Raw genomic sequence first — 22,308 nt, 5'->3', positions numbered from 1 at the left:
ACGAAATAGACACAGATCTTTCTAGCTTTTTGATGTTCTACTTTACTCTATGCCGTTTAGGTAGATCAAATTTCATATGTCTTAGCAAAAAATTGTACTGTTCAACATTTGTACTATTTCTGTATAAAAATTGTCTCGAAAATTAATTAGATTATTTAACCACAAATATCCTGCAGCAAGATTTTTTCCCCCTGTACTCAATGATTACAGTTCATTTTGGATGAATGTCATTATTTTTAGGCCCAACTGTATATTTCTTACCCTTGGATTAACATACTCTGCTCCTAATTTTCGTGCCCCTTCCAGTAGCTTGAACGGATTTCAATACTCAGGGTTCTTATCCATTTTTTATCACTACTCACAATACATGCACTTACAACAGCGGCCAGATTGATACCGAATTGACACCGGAAACAACAAAATATTATATAATATTTGAGCTTCGAAATGTGTCACTGTTGTCAAAATGCAAATGTATTACATTGTTGTAAAATATTGTAGCTTGTGAAACAGGATAAAAGTATGAAATGTTTAGTTAGAGGATATGTTGAGTTTTGTGAAAATTTAAGAAATGGATATGTTGAGTTTTGTGAAAACTCTCTACATTGAGGCTCTCTTTTCAACGGAAAATGTTGAATTTTGTGATATTATGAGCACTGCATCATTTTCCTCTCATTACAATTAACCAGAATCCGTCAAAACCCGCAATTCGAAAAAAATGGCGTTTGTTGAGTTTTGTTAAAACGGTCCTCAATTGGAATATATCAGTCCCCTAACTGCCCATTGTGCAACTCAAACCAAGAAATGGATTCGGAACATCTCAAAATCTGTGCTTCAGTGGCTGGTCATGATAATATCTTTGAAAAATATTGGAGTGCAAGAGGTCAAATGACTTTATTGTCAAATGCCTGGCATTAGAAAACAACAACATAATTGTAACCTTTCGTATGAACATGGTATCACTAATGGCTTTAAAAAAATTTTAAATTTTAATTATTAATACATATATACATACAATTTTATGATTGAAACTTATTATATAACATCAAGAGATTCAAGTAATGTGTTCATCACTTTGCATGACTGTTGGTTTGAAAACTTTACAAAATGTTTTATCGTATTGAAATAACTTAGAACCACATTTTATATCATATTCTTTTTAAACAGTTTTGATTTTTATTTATAATGTGTGTGTGTGTGTGTGTATTATTTTCTTGCATTTCATGTATGTTCAATATTTGTCAATTTATGTCTCTCCACCTGAAGATGATTTTAAAAAAATATACAATATTTGTGGATATGTAATGTTGTGGTGTGAAATAACAGAAAATTGTTTTCTGTATTATTAGGCTAGATAAGTTGTTGGCTGAAATTATAAAACAATTCATATACACTTTAAACTTGTCTGAAATCTTAACCTCAATATGACTTTCAAAAAAGCTATTGTTAACAGGATCCGCAAATGGAAAAATAAGTTTAAAACTAAAACCAACATAGGTATCACAATAACCCAAATTGGACAAAAAAAAAACTGTAAACAATGACCTTTTTGGGTAATATCTCACACAAGCTACGTAATTTCTTTGAAAAAGAAAAAAATCAATATTACTTTCAGGACAAATAATAAACTCAAAAATAACAATATTATTCCTAATAAAATACTACATCGAAACAATCTAGACAATAGCGGAATATATTTAATAAACAATTTGTAAAAATTGTTGTAGTAAATACATAGATCAAACCAAAAGGAATTTCAGAACCTGTTACAATGAGCATAAAGCAAATTTTTAAAACATAACAGGAATAAATCCAAGTTTGCGACACATTTAACTAATAACAATCAAGAACTCACGAACATATAATAAATACCGGTACCTTACAAGTTCTTAGAACAATTAATAATAATAAATACATAAGCATAGCAGAAGAGAACTACGTTGAAAAACACTAAAATAAATAATAATACACATTTAACTAACGAACAATTATCCAACTTAAATACCTAATCCTCTATACAAAATCGTAATAAAATAAATTCTCAGATTGATCCAGTACTTCTGCCAGGTAGCCTACATAGTTTTCTTCATGCCAATCACTTTTTGTAAAGGCCAGTCGTGTTCTGCTATGCTAGTTCAGGGTTGGTGACCCTCCCCCCAACAACTTCCATGTAAGTATTACATCGAACAGCATTCTTCATACATCACCTTTCACGGTTCATGTATTCATACTTAATTTTTTCTAAAAATCTTCCCTTATTGTGGTTGCAGGATTTCTCCTCAAATTTATCATCCAAAATGAAACAACATGATCACGTTACATAACACAGCATGTACAACCAGATTGCATATTGATGAAGATACTCAGGATATTTATATTATACACTGTGTACCTTAGTTTTAAATTATGTCAACTGTTTTGAGTAGGCCTAACCATTAAAACTGTTCTATGCACTTATGACATATACACTGTTACTATCAAGAAAATACTTTATTAGTTTTTGCATTTAACCATGGCATCATATTTTATAATATGGACTTTGGTTATTCTATATAACCTATTGATGTTACATTTGTAACACACATTTTAACAATCCGATAGTTAAATTTTCATTATGGTTGTTTTATTGAAGCATGCTTATACGTATTATTAAAAGAATATTTTTTAGAAAACCAGATATTCCTGAAAGTGTTCATTTTGTGTTAACTAATTGTACGAGATCTTGTAGCTTCACTAATAATAAATTCCATATTTATGTCGTATTGACTTCATGGTTTATAATAAAAGATAAGTAATTAGAGGGAAAGTGAGCAAATGCTGGGTAACTATCGGTGCCGGACTCCAGACTCATTTCATTGGCATTATCACCTTCACCTCATTTAGATACTAAATAACCTAAGATGTTGATACAGGATCGCAAAATAACCTACTAAAAAGATATAAAATAAATGGAAAATGTGACCACAATGCTTAATTGTCGCCACATTGCACAGTGTTTCCAAGAGACTCAAAAGCTGGCCAAAAATAATTTTTCCATTTTTAGTTTTTTGGTGTTTACAATGCAACTATCTCCAAGGTCTGGCGGTCATAAAACAGCCACCCTCGTAACAGGTCTAATTCTATGCAGTTGTATTCGAACCTTTGAAGCCAGTGCATCAAGTGTCGTTTTTGCTGCGTTGTGGCTGTGTGTTTTTCAATCATAATTTCAGTTACCAGTATTATTTTTTGTGCTTCTATGGTTGATTTTCAGGTAAGTGTTATTATAGATTGCTAGAGTTATGTTTTTGAATTAAGAGTACGTTGTTATTATTATTATAATGATTAAGTATATTATGCTTGGCTAAGGACATGTAATCATATTATGTAAAAAAAAATAAAGATATCCCTGTAACATGCCATGAAGGCACTTTGGGGGCATGGAGGTAGAGCCCCATGCTTTCCATGACCTTGGCACTAGAATGAGGTGGTGTGGTCGGCACCACACTCTGACCGCCTTTTACCCCCAGGAAAGACCCGGTACTCAATTTTATAGGAGGCTGAATGAACCTTGGGACCATTCTGAAAGTTTGGCAACGAGAAGAAATCCTGTCACCACCTGGGATCGAACCCCGGACCTTCCAGTCCGTAGCCAGTTGCTCTACCAACTGAGCTACCCGGTCGCCAACCATATTATGTACAATTATATTTTGTGATTCCTTAAGTTCGGTCTTTATGCAGACTAACAAAAATTGCCTCATGTTTCCCCGTGTTATTTCCTCGACCAATGTGTAGTCTCACATGTTTACTTAATGATCTCGAAAGGTAAAACTACCCATACTTGCCCCTTTTGATAAGATTTAGATAAATATATTTATTGGCGTATTTCAAATTAATCGTCTAAAAGACAAATATTCTCAGTATTCGTTAATTTCTTCTCTAAAGCAAAACTGTTCAATTTGGCTATCAAATAGTTACAAAAGTTAAAATTAACAAATTTTTCGTCATTTATTTTGGTTTCAGAATGGAGTGCTGTTGCAAAAGGAAGGAATTGTTAGATGATTTATAGACGGAAAAAAGCGGTAGTGAAAAACAGAAAGACGTAGTATTGCAGTTTCTTATTACAAAAATCGGTATAAAAGACTCCTACAATCAAATTAAATTGTTAGAAAGACATTTTTCCCGTTTTTTCAGTAATTTGTTTTGCAGACTCGATAAATCGAACAGGATGAGTGATAGATTTTTTAAAAACAACGAGCAGTGGTTAGATTAAGAGTTTGTATGTGGTTTAAATGTTGTGAAACCTACTCTACAGAAAAGAAGAAGACCACAGGCAGAGTTTGGGGGGAACAGTAGTAGGTCTAAGCGTAGAAAAATTGAAAATGTAAGAAAATCAGCAGAAAGTGTGGAAAGTTTAACATTGGCTGCAAAAATGAAGTATTGCGAGTCTGGCAATGAAGACCATGCTAGGCTTTAAGAGGAGATGAATAAAACATCTACTAGAGCTTTCAAAATTAGAAAAAGCTGGACGTTGGCATCTACTAGCAGCTTTGTTACAAGATGCTATGATGAAGAAGCGTTGGCGCTTTTCCTGGAGGCAGATTTTACAACACACCAGTACAATATGATGAGATGAGGTGCCAAAGATCGAAATGCAGATATATATATATCCATCATATAAAAGGATTTTAAATGTAAAGAAAAGTTACCCTGAATCTGTAATGGTCACAGAATTCCTTACAGAAGTAAAACTTCAAGATCTATTGAATCATACTGCTAGCTGAATTCTGAGGTCACAAGAACCAGTAATTGAGGGGCTGGGTGCAAGAAGGGCATTTTAGAGGATGTGCCCTTTTTGAGTAAAACGTTTTATTGTGTTCTCTGATCTGTTATGCATATGATCACCAAGTTTTAGTTCAATACTGTGATCATAGGTGTCAGGAGAAACCAAAATGTAAAGGCGTGCATAGATCAGATTTCTGTACTCTGTTTTCTTTGTCATGAACTCAAGTAGGCACTGACGTTTCCTGCTGTAAAGTAGTTGCTTGAGGTTATGGTATACTTGTTTGGTGTTGTGCTACTCAGTTGTGATTCGTTTTTATAGTAATTTGGAAGAGTCATGAGTGCTACTACGGGATCCACAGCTTCTACGCACAGTGCGGCTGTTGTTGAAGAGAAGGGAAATGGTTTGAAGAAGCGTGTGGATAAAAGTAAATGGAAAAGAAATATAGCAAAAGTCAACCGAGCATCAGGTAAGCAAAATGTTGCTACACCCGGCACACTCACAGCAAAGAAGAAGTTTCAACGAGTCCACAACTGCTGTAACAAACAATGTTGTAAACACGTAACTATTGGTGAATAGAAGTCTCTTTTCCACAACTTTCTATCCATGGCTGATTAGGGGCAACAGGAAATGTATCTCGCAACAATATTAATCCCTGTAGAGTCGAAAGAATGCACAGCAAAACCCAAGAATATTCCTAGGATTTTTAACTGGAAATATGAAGTGGTACATTTAAACGTAAACATTCTGTTTGTAAGCAGTTTGTGGTAGAACTTTTCCAATGCAGTCCTCAGAGATTGCGAACCATCCAGCCAAAGCTGTGTGCCGGGACATCATTTCTACTTGCTGACATGAGGGAAAGCTTTCTAATCGACCGAACAAGATTGCCTCCCAAGTTTGGGATTTAGTACAAGAACATTGGTCAATGCTTCCACAAAAAAAAAAAAAAATACACACTAGTGTGCCGCCTCAACATCGAGAAAATATTTCGATAATCCTGGTCTAAACGTCCGGGAATTATTCAGTCTATTCTCTGAGTTTTTTCGTGAAAATACTGGACAGAGACTTCAGATGAAGTACGCAACATATCATCGATACTTTAGAGAAAACTCTGACTTCTCATTCCGGCAGCCTCGCACGGATACTTGTGACTTCTGCGCTGAATGTGAGATTTTACTCAAAGAAAATTCGAATGACCCGTGCAAAGTTGACTACCAGATTCACAAGAACAATGTCAATGCATACACACAACTCAAAGACAGAATCATCAGTCTGGCTCGTGGTGATCAAAGTGTTTTGGTTTTTGAGTTTGATTATGTGCAGAATATGCACATTGAGCATATTTTTCAAGTACACGGCCATTCGTGTTGTGTTTGCGACCGTAACTTTGGACTCTACGGGATTGTGAAAAAACGGCAAGAAAGACTTTGTACTCCTGAATCATACCTAAAGATATTTTCTAGCTGTCGAAAAAATCCAAGTCCGTTTGAAGTTCGAGAAGGTTCAAGTCTCATCAAGGACTGGGGCACAGGTCTGAACACACTATTCAGAGCTCAGCCAACAAGCAAAACCAGTAAGTTTAAAACCCAAGAGAGTGTTAAATACACTATTCTCATTTCGGCATAATGTCTGCAACCAAATCGTACGCAGCTGTCTTTGAGCCCTTCAAGTATTGGCAAGACCACAAACTGGAACTTCTTGACTTCGGAGAACTTCAAGCACCGTCCATCAAAAAGAGCAAGCTAGACGACCTAAGAGACCTTAGGAAGTTCTTGTCAACTGAAGAAAGGGAGTGGTATGATAGAAACATTTTTATTTCCAGTACTCAAAATGACGCCACTGAACATGATGACATAGATTTTGATTCAGGCAGTGACTATCAAGATGAACATCTGTAATACTTGAACATACTAGTGTTTACAGTAACACACTCATGTCTTTTGTTTTTATTTGCTTAAGGCCCAGTACTTGTATTTGTTTTCATAACGCCACAAACTGTTAGAGAAGTTCGATATTTTCATTTGGTATAACGTATTAAAGGTTACAATTATTATTTTGTTTGGATTCATTCACAACACTTCATGTTTACTGGTTTTAACGTGTTCTCTGCAAGAAGGGCAGTGTCATGGTCTTTTATTTTACTCGTTTTCAGTATTTCCTTTTTATATGCGGTACAAAATACGTTTGAAAGTAGTTACTAAAGACATCTATATTCCATATGGCATAAGCCTCGTTATTATCAAAGATGATTCAATAACATTATTATGGTTTGAATTTTCAACATCAATTTTCTCAAAACTTGCATTTGAGGGAAGTGCCTTTCTTGCACCCAACCCCTCAATTGAGAATCCGAAAGACTAAAAACTATCTATGACATTATTTTCAAAGTGGGGCTGTGATGGCAGTAGAGGACATTCGCTCTACAAACAAAAGGCGGAGGGATTTTCTGACTCTGATATTTTCTCCACGTCTATGGTTCCCTTGCAGCTTTATTCTTCAAACGAAAATGCAGAAAAAATTATTATTGATTGGCAAAATCGTCGACCGCCTTCTACATTGTACTGTCGCCACATATGGGTACAATTTCTAAAAGAGACTGCCAAACTTTCTAAGGAAGAAGTAGCTTACATTGAAGAACAGATATGTGCTCTCAGTTCCACTCACATTAATTTATTTGGCAAAGAGCTAGAAATTAACCATGAAATTGTACTAACCATGATTGATGGCAAAATTTGTAACGCTGTGATGTCAACTTTATCAATCCAAAGGTGTTACATCTGCAGGGCAACACCGAGAGAAATGAACCAGTTAAATGGCATAGGCAAGAAGACACATCTACTTTTAAATTTGGCTTGTCAACTTTGCATGGCTGGCATCTTTCCTACTGTTTAGCATTTCAAGTTTGGCAAGTGAGAGGCAAGAAGTTGAAAGAAGGTGTGGCCACTTGCGAGAAAGAAATCCAAAGTAAATTCCGTCCTGAATTAGGGCTCTTGGTAGACCAACCCAAGACAGGAGGAAGCTGAAACACAAACGATGGCAACACTGCCAGACGATAATGAAGGAGTAAGTGCACAAATAACTGGCATTGACAGGAATCTCATCCACAGATGTGTAATTATACTTAAAAATATATCCTGTAGATTTGAAATAAACACAAATGAATTTTAAAATATGCAAGGGAGACTGCCAGATTATTTGTCTCACTTGGTATGTCCCATGCCATGGCGTCGTGGTCTAAGGCATCCTGCCTAGGACCCACATTATGGAATGCGCGCTGGTTCGAGTCCTCATGGGGGAAGAAATTTTCTCATGAAATTTCGGCCAGTGTATGGGACCAGTGCCAACCCAGCATCGTGATGTATGATAGGTAGCGAAATACAGTTGTGAAAGCCAGCTATAATGGCTGGGGGGATCATCGTGCTAACCACACCTCTACTTAGGCATGTGGACATGAGGCCAGCAGCCGGCTGGTCGCTCTAGGCCCTTCATGGGCTGTAGCACCACGGATAATAATAATAATAATAATTATTATTATTATTATTATGTATTTTTCGTGTCCCATGCCTGTCACTGTACAGTTGTCAAAAAAAAAAAGTGGCCACACTCGTGAACAGCGAATATTTTCAAAGTCCACTTCGGGTCGCGGCGATGTTACACGATGCATGTGCTTGTACAAGCAGTTTCGGAACTATGAAAGTGTTCCATATCTGCGCCTCGTAGACCAGCGGTAGAGTGCTTGTTTAATGATTCAAAGGTTGTGGGTTCGGGCCTTCTTCAAGTTTTCATTTTATTTTTTAATCGTTCGTTAGCGATGTAAATGATATTCAAATTATCATTTATATTCAGTTATCGTTCTTTATGGATATCACGTTATTTATATTTTCTTATTGTTCTTTAGAGATATGAATAAAATTCAAGTCATCATTTGTATTCTGTTATCGTTTTACAACGATATGAATAATAATTATTATTACTGTATCTCCAATGGGGGTTAGCCCTATTTTACATATGTATGTTAGGGCTATAGTTTTATACGCAAAAAACATAAGCATAAAGAGAAATGGAAAAGAAAATTAAATTAGCTTACGCGATGTAAACAAAACATAAACAATCCGTAAATTAGGCATTGTGATTGCAAAACAAATATCAGTTATCAATTTGTAACATAGAAAAACATTAACAACACATATACATAACACTTCTATAACACAAATATGCAGCTTTCCGTACCATACATCATAAATTAATACACAATAGTCACACAAACAAATCAAACTATAATTACGACATTGCGACGACATCAAGCATCCCATAACTGACTCACATACATAACAAATCAAGCATCCGTTGCAACACATACACTTCAACATAGTAATCACACTTCTAAAAGTTACAAATTTGGCTCCAAGAAGAATAAATAGGACACTGTTACTAATTACTATTCTTCTACAATTTCTTAAATACATCTGTAATAAATCTGTGAAATTCCGATATGAATAATATTCACGTTTTTTATATTGTTATCGTTCTTTAGCAATATAAATAATATTCAAGTTATAATTTATATTCTGTTTTCCTTCATTAGCATTATAAAATAATATTCAAGTTATTTATATTGTTATTGTTCTTTCGCAATATAAATAATCTGTATTTTATGTAAGTAATTATTATAACACAAATAACCATCTTTCTTTGTAAAATAGGTTATTTTATTTAGATAATTAAATACGTATTATATAATATCTTATATTAATTAAACAAACCGATATTTATAATTTATATTCTGTTACCGTTCTTTAGTGATACTGTATAAATAATATTCAAGTTATTTATATTGTAATCGTTCTTTAGCGATATAAATAACATAAATTTAATATTAGGTTTGGAAAAATCCAGTTGCATAATACTAGTATTAGTTTTTCTTTTTGTATTATTACATTATACTATCTTGAACCACAATAAAATGAAAAGGAGTAACGAGGAATTGAACCTGAGACGCTGACATCTAAATTCCGACGTTCGTCCGCTGAGCTACGAGGGCAAAAGTGTGGAAACATTTTCGGAAAAATTCGCCCAATCACACTAAGATTTTCTGATGATTCGTAGAAGCTAGTCCAGGATGCGGGGGGCAAAGGCTAATTGAGATTTCCCGGTCTCTGACCGGGTCAAACATCCTGATAGAATTAATATTTAACCCTTGCCGTGACTTTCGGTGAAGTCTGGAGGGCCCAATTAGTCAAATCCACTTTCCTCATCTCCACGCTTGGGCCCCCTGGAATTTAATAAGATGCGAAAGAGATAGTGGTGTGCGGAAAGCAACAGGATGTTACCGCATTTAGGCCTATCCTTCCCAAGAAAACTGCAAACATGAACAAAGGAAGCTTTTAATAGAAGAAGAAGGATCTTCTGCGGACCTCTGGAAAAAGAACTAAGGAAGAGACTAGTAAAGTGCTTTGTGTGGAGTGTGGCATTGTATGGGGAAAGAACATGGACATTACGACGAAATGAAGAGAAACGAATTGAAGCATTTGAAATGTGGATGTGGAGAAGAACGGTGCGTGTGAAGTGGACAGACAGAATAAGAAATAAAATTGTGTTTGAAAAAGTGAGTGAAGAAAGAATGCTGGTGAAACTAATTAGAAAGAGAAAAAGGAATTGGTTTGGTCTCTGGTTGAAAAGAATAATAGACGGCATTAGGATATGTGGATCATATGCGGAGACTAAGAGGAAGGTAGAAAATAGGAAAGATTGGAGAATGCTTGGTTTGCAATGTATAGTTTGTCTCTCTCAAAAACAGAACAAAAAGGAACATAAAATGCACGAGGTTGTAGTCGAACGCAGGATCTCTCGAATAAGAGGCCTGAACGCTACCATTACGCTATCGAATAACACACAGAATACTTCAATTATAACTGTAGATATCAGGCAACGTGGTCCAACAACATGTAACATCGCCTGTCTCCGAATTGTAGCGAAGATACCCGAAGGGAACTTTGTTTCAGGAAAGCGGCCACTTTTTCTTTTGACAGCTGTACATAAAATACTCATTCATGGTTCTGCTATTATTTCCGAGGCATTACTTGCAATTGGACAAATGTCGGAAGAAGCTCAAGAAGCAAGGAATAAACATCTTAAGCAATTTCGTGAACATCATGCCAGAAACATTTCAAGAGAGGCCACTAATCGGGATGTATTCAATCCACTCCTTGCCATCTCTGATCCTTTTATAACATCCCTCCGCCAACAGTACCGAACAAAAGACAAAAAAAGGATCCTACCTGTGGAAGTCATAAAGCTATTGAGTTCTGAAACAAACAAGGGATGCCTCATAAGTAGGCCTACTACAAGCACAGTAACAACTTTCGGAGAGGAGGACAATACCAATACTAGTGACAGTGATCAATGAACATTCTTTACCCTATTAAAGTGTTTCTAAAACTGTATTGTGTGTGTGCTCACTTAGATTTCTTATTTATTAAATGCCCCATAATAAATATAATAAACAGTGAAGTTACTTTAATATGTGACAACCACTAAAAAGTTACTATTAAACAGTCATGAACATAATCGTACAATATTTCTAACACATAAGGCACATATTAACTCAATGAACACTAATAATTAGGGATCGGAAGTTTAGGAAAATGCCTATTTTGTTAATGTACATTTTTAAGGCTGTTAATTTATGTTTACCAATCACGAAAAATTAAATCTTGTGGTGAAGTTTTATATTGCCTATATTTGCCTTTTTTACAGTTTGTGCCTTTTTTGTTTTTATTTTTGTTCTTTTTTCCTTTTTCTGTATAGGGATATATAGTTAACAGCACTCATTAATCTTTTTCCATGAAACTGAAAAAACTGATAGTTCTTATAGTATACAAAGATTTGTAATGGAATTCTTAAGACCCTCTACCTAACTAGCCCCATCATTCATCCGACAGTCACTGTCTTGAGTTCAGATAACGGTTTACTTTATTATCTACCCTTCTCCTGCATAAGATAGACGACGTATCTGCTTGAAGCACACAGTCTAGGATTATCTTTGTATTTAGAGAGAAGTTATCTGACACTCCCCTGCCCCCTGAGCCTATTGTTACGAAGTGAGCGACATGGTTGAGAGCAGTAAAATACTATGCAAATAACTTTGAACAAATAGCACTAATTGTTAAGGAATTTTCAGAGAATGATTCTCTGTCAATCAAAGAAGCTCAATGTGTGTTTCAAGAAAAAGGACTTAAAGAAGACTTAGCATATATTGATGCGCATTTCACTTTTGTAGCAGATACCATTCAACAACTGGAATCCAGCAGTCTGTCATTTTGTGAATCCACGTCTCTGTTATTGAATGCAAAGAAAGATTGTGTACCTCCTGGCAAATATGCTGCTCAAATATATGAGAAGCTAAAAAGTTTTTTTCCAAGAAATCCTGGACATGAAACCATTAATTCTGTGTATAAAATTCTAAGTGGGACCAGTGGTGAGCTTCCTGAGGGTTTAATGTAGTCAGGACGGTACTGTATAGACACGTTCCAGTCACTTCAGTGTATGTTGAGAGATCCTTTTCGGCATATAAACAGATTTTGTCCAATAGACGTCACAAGAGCGAGTGTTTTAATCTTGAGAAGTTGTTTGTTGTGTACTGTCATTCAAATTATGAACATGAAGACGAATAAGAGCACACTAAATTAAACATTCTGTAGGACAAATACCACTTATCTAATTCTTTTAAGTGGTCATGCAGTGTTATGTTAATTTGCTGTGTATACCTACATAAAGAACAAAAAGGCGAATACTGGCATTTAATTAAAACATCGAGTAAGGAAATAGCCCAAATTAATTATTGTGTGTGGAATAAAATTTTCAGTGGTTAATTTTCCCTAAATTTTTATTTTTAGTGCCTTTTAGGTGTCTGGAATACAATTTTAGTGCCTTTTTAGGAGCCTAAAATACCATTTTTTAGTGCTTTTTTAGGAACCTAAAACACCAATTTTTAGTGTCTTCCGATCTCTACTAATAATATATAAAGTGTTAAATTAAGCGTCATTATTACGGACGTGGAAAACTGGGCCTACCACTTCACTGTTTTTTCTTTATTGAGTTATTTTACGACGCTGTATCAACATCTAGGTTATTTAGCGTCTGAATGATAAGAAGGTGATAATGCCGTCGAAATGAGTCCGGGGTCCAGCACCGAAAGTTACCCAGCATTTGCTCTTATTGGGTTGAGGGAAAACCCCGGAAGAAACCTCAACCAGGTAACTTGCCCTGACTGGGATTCGAACCCGGGCCACCTGGTTCCGCAGCCAGACGCGCTGACCGTTACTCCACAGGTGTGGACACTTCACTGTTCAAGTATAGGCTACCCAGGGGGACGCGAGCCATCAGTTGACAAACACTGTCCCAAGGTAAGCAAGTTATATTGTTAATATGATATTATCTTCCACTGTGCACTGGGTGGACGGAGCATGAGATTCAGACATATTTTTAGCACATAAAGAAAAAGACCGCCAAACAAAATAAAAGTTTTAATAGTTGGTAACATTAAGGAGTGCACATAATGTAACATTACTCTAACAGAATTGCTTAACTATGAACAAATAATGAGGGAAACATAGTTAGGAACACGCAGAGGGCGGTCTATATGAAAATCATAAAATTGGTAACTACTTACGCAAAGCAAGATGATGAAACCCATAAAATACATCTATTGCACGGTACCAGAAGCTATCCGTTGTTCTTCTTTCCTTCTCGTCTTGTTCTTCTGCTGGTAGATGTTCTGCAGGGGTGCTGGGAGCAGGGGTGCTGGCTGGGAGGCTTGCAGCAGGGAGGCTGGGAGCAGGGGTGCTGGGAGCAGGGAGGGTGGTAGGGAGGCTCGCAGCGGTGCTGGCAGGGAGGTTGGGAGCAGGGGTGCTGGCGGGGAGGCTTGCAGCAGGAAGGCTGGGAGCAGGGGTGTTGGATGGGAGGCTGGGAGCAGGGGTGCTGGCAGCAGGGAGGCTGGTAGGGTGCTGGCAGGGAGAATGGCAGCAGTGGTGGCAGAGAAGATGGCAGTGGTGCAGGCAGAAATGCTGGCAGAGAAGATAGCAGGGTAGATGGCAGGGTTGCTGGCAGGGAGGATTGCAGGGTTGTTTGCAGGGAGAATGGCAAGGGTGATGACAGGGAGGATGGCATGAGACTGGCAAGGCAGCTTGTATGCCATCTGCAAGAATCAAAATTAACTTGGTTAAGCATGTGCCACTGCATTCACTGGATTTTAGTGAATGGCATATTAATAGGGTGATGATTCGAATGAAAGTGCATATTTTTACTGTCCATTTGCAAGTCATAGAAAATTATTTTATACATGTTTTGAATGGATATCGTCGCCTGAATGCAAGAACTAGGTAACTCGAAATTTGCGTTTTTTAGTTACCTCTTTTACAGCATAGCAAAAATCGCACAAATTGTAATCCAGGATCTAGGTAACTGATCGAACGATACCAGCGACATCTATTTTCCAATATAACAAATAGGTGAAAGGAAACGAGACATATTCCATAGTGCAATAAATAAATAAATAGGTGATGTCACAAAATATGAAAAATCAAGTTACCTAGTTCTTGCATTCAGGCGACGATATAATGACGAATGTTCAAAATTAACTGTACATAGTTGGCAATACTGTGATAAGAGTAATATCGTGATACTGTGATAGCTTATCACGGTTTTACAGAGCGAGAGAAGGACCGATTTTATGCACCAACTTGTCCACGAACTTGTCCTTAATACATTTTCACAAAAACAGATTTTTGTCTCGATAAATAAAATTGTAATAAATTCTCATACCAACTATCACGATATTACTCATATCACGATATTACCAACCTTTACCCTATCTTATTGTGCTTAATAATGTATTTTGTAGTTGAAAATCTATTTATTTAAATTATGTTTTTGAATGATAATAAACTATGGTCATAATTGTGTATGCGGTGTTAGCACTCAAAGGGAAAGGGATATTGGTAGACGACTGCCAAAGGAATTGCAGATCAGTCTCAAGCCTGCAAACATAGTAATATCGACGGGCCAGGTCAAAAGGGAAACAACCCATAATTTAATGTTTCGAGAAAACTGAAGTTTAAAGCTTCAACCATACATAAAACATGATTAATTGAATTTGGATTATGTTAAACGATCTTTTGATTCTTCACAGCAACATAAAGCTTCAAAATGCAGGTTTCTAAACTTCAAATTTTGAGTTGTTTCCCTTTCGAGCTGGGCCGTCGATTTTGTATTCCTGTTTTGACTGCCTGCACACTTGGATAAGAAACAATGATTTAATAATATATGATATTATGATTAATGTCATATTAAAAAAACTAGAGAATTTCGTGTTAAAATGTTAAATTAATGTTCTCCCTTTCTGTCAAGAATCTAATTTGTTTTAATTCAAACATTTAAGAACAGGTTATATGAACTAAGACAAATAATGAACAAGTGAATCCACTGGATAAATGCCCTATTCCCTACCAGTAAGAATTCAAATCTTCTGAACTTGTTCACAGAGTCTGTGGATATCCAGAGTACCGCAATCCTTTGCACTAGAAATGCCGACAAATCAGCAATTTTTATTACAGTGCTTGCTATTTGCCGTACACATTTGTAAAGGGAATGAATGTAGCCTAAATCATAATACAATATTTTTAATATTAAGGGCCACGGCCTAAATTGAGTTTTACTTTAAATGTTCCCATCCCCAGCACGTTGAAATGGAATAACAATGGTGGCCGACTAGTTGATTGCGTTACTCTGGATTCTGCTTGTGCATAGCTGAAAGAGCCTCTATTTCAGGATGTAAACAGTTACTGTACCTCTGCACTGCCCCTCGGCGTCCTGTCTGCTTGCTTCCTCGTCGAGGTCGCTGCTCATTGTCTGTGTTGCAGCGTGTTGCATTATGTACTCGTCCCTTGTATCACGATTACCTAAAAGACAGTGTAATTCTGAACTGAAATCTTCGTAATACACTAATTAACTATGAAGAGAATACTGTCCAACTGAATGGTTATGTCTCCTCCCATTTTGCCCCACTCATTTCTCCTGTCCTCCTCTCTGTAAGAGCTAGTGGGGCTGAGTTGTTAGGTTCTTCTCTGCAAATATTTGCTTTACGGATTTGGAAATTTACGTAATATTGTACAACTGTTTAAAATAATTTAAAGAAAAGGGTCCCGTTAAGTAACTGTCATGTGATTTCCCCTGTTTTGACGACCGTGTGACATAACACATAGTAACGGCTACTTCTAATATAGGTATAACCTCTGTAAAAAAAATTCAGAGAACTGAAATAAAGAAGTTTAGACTTCTATTAAAAAATGAAATTAATTTATCCATATTCTTTTATTTACAGATGGCTCCTAAATGTTATGTTTCTGTGTGTACCAAAAATTACTAGAGTGCTTTAAGTGAGTGTGTTACATTACAGTTCTCAAATTTCCAACTGAAAAGATAAGTTATGTGGCTGGAAGCTACTCGTATACTATGAAATATTTTCACGCCAACAAAGCATTCGGTTGTGTGTATTAAACACTTTGAAGTAAACGATTTGTATCTAGTACATGTTTCTAGAGACAGAGAAGGAAATGTGCAAGAATAGTCCTAAAGCAGATCTCAACTATTTCCAGGTTTACGGGAACAATTAGATAATCTTATTCCTCAACAAGAATGGACCCTGCTAACAAGTGCATTCAGAGATTTGAGCAGCAACAAATTAAGTGGTGCAAATGGACAAAATTAATTCATTTGATGAACTGTGTAACATAGATACTTTAAAAAAGATAGCAGGTGGATCATTAATCTCAATCCAGTGTTTCTGTACTTTTTGTTGGTTAATTTTGAGGGTGTGTCACAAATATATTGATGTATTAAAATAATATATGAAAATTTATCAGTGCAATTGTGTGTAAATAATCAAAATGATATTCAATGCATCACAGAGTTGGTAAGTGCACACATGATATTAGAAATGTGGTCTCAATTGGAGAGCATTCTTCTGAAATACGTAAATTATAATAATTATTACGGTGTAATGATGTTTAGTGTTAACACTGTCAGTATGTTGGCCATGTTTGTACGAGGGGGATCCAGGAAATAACGATCGTTTTGTTGTAATAATTAAAAAAAAATATATTTATTTGAAAAAAAAAAACAAAGTCTGTTACATAAATGAAGCTTCCTTTACTTTTCTACATAATCACCACCTACATTTAAACATTTGTCGTATCTGTTCACTAGCTTTAGAATTCCCGTGTTATACTCCTCTGCCGCCAGTTCATTAAGCCAGGTGTTCACTGTCTTCTTCAACTCATCACTTCCAAAATGCGCACCACCCAGAAAGTCTTTCAGCTTAGTGAAAAGGTGAAAATCGCTAGGAGCAAGGTCTGGAATATAGGGCAGATGATCAAAGATTTCCCAACCGAATTGATCCAGCAATTCTCGAGTTGAAGCAGCAGTGTGCGGGCGGGCGTTGTCGTGAAGAAGCACAACTCCTCTCGAAAGCATTCCTCGCCTCTTGTTTTGGATGGCTCACCTTAGTTTTCGTAAAGTCTCACAATAACGATTTGCATTGATCGTAGTGCCTTTTGGCATGAAATCCAGCAAAAGAACACCTTTGCGGTCCCAAAAGACAGTAGCCATGACTTTCTGTGTTGAGAGAGTCTGTTTGAATTTTCTCGGTTTCTTGGGTGATGAGGGATGATGCCACTGTCGTGATTGGCGCTTGGTCTCTGGGGTGTTGTGAGACACCTAGGTCTCATCACCAGTCACAATTTGATCAAGAAAGGCGTCTCCATCTGTGTGATATCGCATCAAGATTGTCAATGCTGAGGCCATTCTCTGAATTTTGTGTTGGTCACTCAGTTGCCGTGGAACCCATCGTGCACAGATTTTGTGGTAGCCAAGATGTTGCGACACAATTTCACCAAGCAAAGAACGAGAAATGTCAGGAAAGGCAATATGCAATTCGTCCAGTGATGTGCGCCTGTCTTGCCTGTCTTCTGTGATGAGTGATGGGCATCCGGGTCGAGTTTCATCGTGGACATTTGTTCGCCCATTGTTGAACATTTCACACCATTTTCTCACATTTCTTTCATTCATTACAGTATTACCATACACTTCTTTCAATTGCAGGTAAATTTCTGCAGGTTTCAAATGTCGGGCATTCAAAAATCGAATCACACTCCTCACCTCACAGTCGGCGGGATTATCAATCACATCGTTCATTTTGAAGTAACACAAAATGCACAATGGCGACTTGTTGCAACCAGTACTCACAACATTATGAGAACACATGTTAAGGAAGCCAGTTGACCTTCAAACAAGGAAGGGGAGTCAGCTGCGCGGCAGGTATGCGCGAACGGTCGTTATTTCCTGGATCCCCTCGTATGTTTACTTAAGTATAATGCTTTGAAAGACGCTTGTTATGTTTATTGCAACAAATTTCAAACACATTAAATATAATGCCAAAATACTTGTGATGTATTATAAGTGCATCTTTGTTGTACAAACAGTCATCTTCCTCCTACAATGTTATTAGAAACTGTCCATTTTATACGCTAATAGAATACTGAAATCTTTTAACAAATGCAGTAAATCAATAACAATGAAATCATTTTTCACTTTTTTGAACCCGTGTGCTAGTAATCTTTTCTCATGCGTCAATTTACGACTCTTTATTAAATGCTATTATTATCTAGCATCTGAATAAAATAAATAAGTGCAAGAACAAGCGCGATAAAGACACAACATTTGCTCTATATGGGTTGAGGGAAAACTGCGGAGAAAACCTCAACATTGACATCCCTTAATTTGAGGATCAGCCAGCAAGCCTTGAGAAACTGCTATAAAAGCAGCACTTTATCTATACTGTCTTTACTTGTGCAATACAATATGCTAACTGCGAGCACTGCGGCTGCAGTATTTGTTCTGTTGCATTGAATGGGGGACAATCACATCACACACGTGATCAGAAGTTAAGGTTGTTGCAACCATAAGGCAAATTCCTGCATGACGCAATCTGCAGTAGGTTCTGGAATGTAGACTATGATTACACCGTAAAAAAGGTCCTTTCTAAACAATAGGGCAATAATGCAACAAAAAGTAGATTTCCTAAAAACAATAAAAGACCAAATAGTGCAAATAAATGCAAAATAAAAGTAGGCTATATTGGTCTCTATTGAAGTGTAAAGACTTTATATTGTATCCTGCATTGTCTCTGAAGTATAAGAAAAAATATGATATTTCATCAACTTCCGAGCCCTATTCATCACTTATCAACTCATCACTTTTTCCCACCTCACTTCTAACATTCCCATCACATCCACTCTGTTTCTTCCCATTGCTTCCTTCATGTTTTCCAACTCACCCTATAGAACTGGCTGACTATTCAATGTTCTTTCCTCATCTGTATCTTCCGTCATGACATGTCCTTCCCCAGTATCCCCCACCCGGACATCCGACTGGAGGGATAGTTTACGTCCGGAATTTTTTACCAGGGAAAGACGCATCATGGCATTTTTATCATATAATCTTCTTGGGATATATAAATGCGGTAGCCTCCCATTGATATCCGCATACCACTCTCTCTTTCGCATCTTGAAAGATCCCAGGGGGCTCCAGCGAAGAGGTGATGAGAGTGGATTTGACTAATTAGGCCCTCCGGACTTCACCGAAATTTACCACAAGGGTTAAATATCAGTTCCATCAGGGTTTTTGTCCCAATCAGAGACTGGGAGATCCCAATTAGTCTTTGCCCCCCTTATGGAGTCTAAAGCAAAAGAAAGGTTATCAATGTGAAGAGATAACTAAGATACTTATCGAACATGGCACCAAGAAAGTTGGTCTTCCAGGACGATTTAAAATTAAAGTTATGTCATTGAAATATAGATACGTAAAATTAACATTATTACTAAGAAATAAACATGAAGTTCTGTCTACATTAGTAAGAAGATTATTAGAACGACACCATTTTTAAATTCACAAATACTAATCATTAATTTTTAGTTTGTGCAATCCCTAGATGCAAAACAGGAACAAGATGAAGTTAAACTTCTATGAAGATTAAACAAACTAACACTTGAATATTATTAATTTATACAGTGATAAGAGAAGTTGTAAAACAAATACAAAGGAAAAATCGTGAACTGAATAAAATTTATAAAAGTATTAATTATATGATTGACAGAATTCTGAAAAAAAAAGAAGTTTTAACTTCAATCTTTATATTTTTGTGGAGTGAAGGGCACATAGGTATGCATGAGGTAATTTTGATTGTGCTACTAAAGCCCCTTGAGTCTTGGTGTCTCTGAGTGAAAATATGTCTACCAGAGTTCACATTTGACTTGAACGAAAAATTGCGTGTGAAGATTTTATGCGCTATGCACGTATCTTTGGACTGATACTAAAGACAGGTAGGCCTACATATTGCAAGTCTGCATGATGGTCAGCACAGCACACAACTACTGCTCACACAACATTTTCCACAGACTATGGTTTGCAGAATTGCCCAGTGTTAGTATTCATTATTATTAATATTGTAAATTTGTGTATCTTACACTATTTAACAGAATGTTGGAAAAATCTTACTCTCGCCTTTTTGTATTTGTTGTACACACAAGAAAAAGCGTAGTTAAAGTTACAGCAGTTTTCATTTCAAGGACTGTTCCATTAAAGTTACAGGAAAATGCACTACAAAGAGCAAAGAGCTCATATCAACAAAATCGTAATAAAAAAAGAAATGTTATGCATTCTCATATGCGCGGAGTACTTACTCTTATCGAAATTCTTTCATGGAGCGAGTCTTGATGGGAATCTACCTGTATGTAGGCAACAATTTCGCACGACTGTCCACAAGTAGCATATATACAGGGGCTCTTGTTTACTGCACATGCACAATGTGTTGTAAGCGAAACATACAATAAGGGTGCTCCAAATTTTTTCCGTATCTGTACATACTCGTAGATCTGTAGTTGATACTTTTGTACGTGGTTTGTAACAGCTGGTGTTGCCTAAACCCCAAAAGACACAAAACTCTATATGGAAGAACATACTATTTTGTCGTCGTTAAAAGCTACATATTTCGACACATTAAAACATGCAAGGTATCAAAAAATCTCTACAAACTAATTTCAAGAATTAAGGAGAATTGCCCATTCAAGATATTATGAAAATGCAATAATTTAACCATGAATATTTCTCAAAGCAAAAGCCTTATATTTCTAGAGGTAAATAATCTTAGGCCCAATTGTATAAAACTCCATGACTAAAGATCAACTTTGATCGAAGATCGAAAAGTGAACCGAGTTCAGACACTTCTTCTATTGTATAAAACTTTTCTGCGATCAAATTACCTTGGTTCAAATGCAATCTAAGTTCACGTGTAAAGGATTTGGCAACATCGCATAAAAAGGTGAAATACGGGGCGCGCTTCCGTACAGGGGCAGCGCCAAAATGGCGCCAAAAAAAAAAGAAACTACATAATATAGCAATGAAATATCCTGAACGATTTTGAAGACAAACGCACCATTTCCGAGAAAAAAAATATACCATCACAACACCTCAAAAAACGCTCAAGGCAGAAAAAAAAAGTATAATTTATCTCATATCCTCTCTTTCCACTCCCTTTACCTCCCTCGCACACTCTTCCACACTCTCATTCTTCCATCCTCTTCCCCTTTCTCCGCACACAACTACTTTATTTCTACTACCTAATTTTATGCCTACATTACATACCTTATCATTAACACACATTTTTACTTACCTTGCCAATGACGAGACTCGAACCACAGACGTTCATTTCTATCCTCCATAGCCTTAACCATTAGGCTACAAGAACACTTGCGAAAAATACGCTTGAAACTTATACAAAACCTCAACCCAATCACAAATCTCCAAATTTACGTCATATACTACGTCACCCACTACGTCACATCTTACAAAGAAAGACATTCCTCTCCACCAGACGCTTAAGGCTTCGGCCACAGTGCAAGCGGCAAGCGGTGCGGCGCGTTGAGTGGCGGCGTGGATGAATCACAAACGCATGTTAGCAAATGCAGCTGGCCATAGTGTGAGCGGAGCGGCATTTTGGAGGGGAAGTTGGTTCAAGGACAACGCTACATGCCGCTGGCCGCTCGCTCTTGTTTGAGATTTTAGCGGCGCCGCTCACAATTGCAAGTTATGAATTGCCAAGAAATGAGAAAGAAGTTATCACTTAAGAAGTGAAAACGCGAATATTACTGTGGAATGACAGAGAGAAGAACTTCGAAAACCTCTCCATTACGAGGAATATGTAGAAAGAAATTTTACTAAACGCGAAGAATATTTTTGTAATATGCCATGTGATTATAATAATAATAATAACAATAACAATAATAATAATAATAATAATAATAATAATAATAATAATAAAAATAATTATAATAATAATAATTATTATTGTTGTTATTGTTATCATTGTCACAATCATACTTCGTAGAATATTGTCGGGATAAACACTCAGTATTTTGTACAATATAAACATATTC

At 36.5% G+C, this 22,308-nt stretch overlaps 1 protein-coding gene across 1 annotated transcript in view; it reads right to left on the bottom strand.

Annotated features, from left to right (window-relative positions):
* The window catches only part of LOC138709944 (spore coat protein SP65-like), a 37,564-nt gene extending 15,958 nt beyond the window's left edge, over nucleotides 1-21,606 (bottom strand). Inside the window, exons 1-3 of the mRNA XM_069840631.1 lie at nucleotides 21,546-21,606; nucleotides 15,607-15,717; nucleotides 13,431-13,955 (exon numbers count right to left, since the gene is read on the bottom strand). Coding sequence (XP_069696732.1) covers nucleotides 13,431-13,955; nucleotides 15,607-15,717; nucleotides 21,546-21,606 — 697 coding nt within the window. The remainder of the gene's footprint in view (nucleotides 1-13,430; nucleotides 13,956-15,606; nucleotides 15,718-21,545) is intronic.
* Nucleotides 21,607-22,308: the final 702 nt, after the last annotated feature.

Source organism: Periplaneta americana, chromosome 12 (assembly GCF_040183065.1).
Source record: "Periplaneta americana isolate PAMFEO1 chromosome 12, P.americana_PAMFEO1_priV1, whole genome shotgun sequence".
Classification (NCBI taxonomy): domain Eukaryota; kingdom Metazoa; phylum Arthropoda; class Insecta; order Blattodea; family Blattidae; genus Periplaneta; species Periplaneta americana.
The sequence above is the reverse complement of the archived record's forward strand: the minus strand, read 5'-3'. Positions and strand labels throughout refer to the sequence as shown.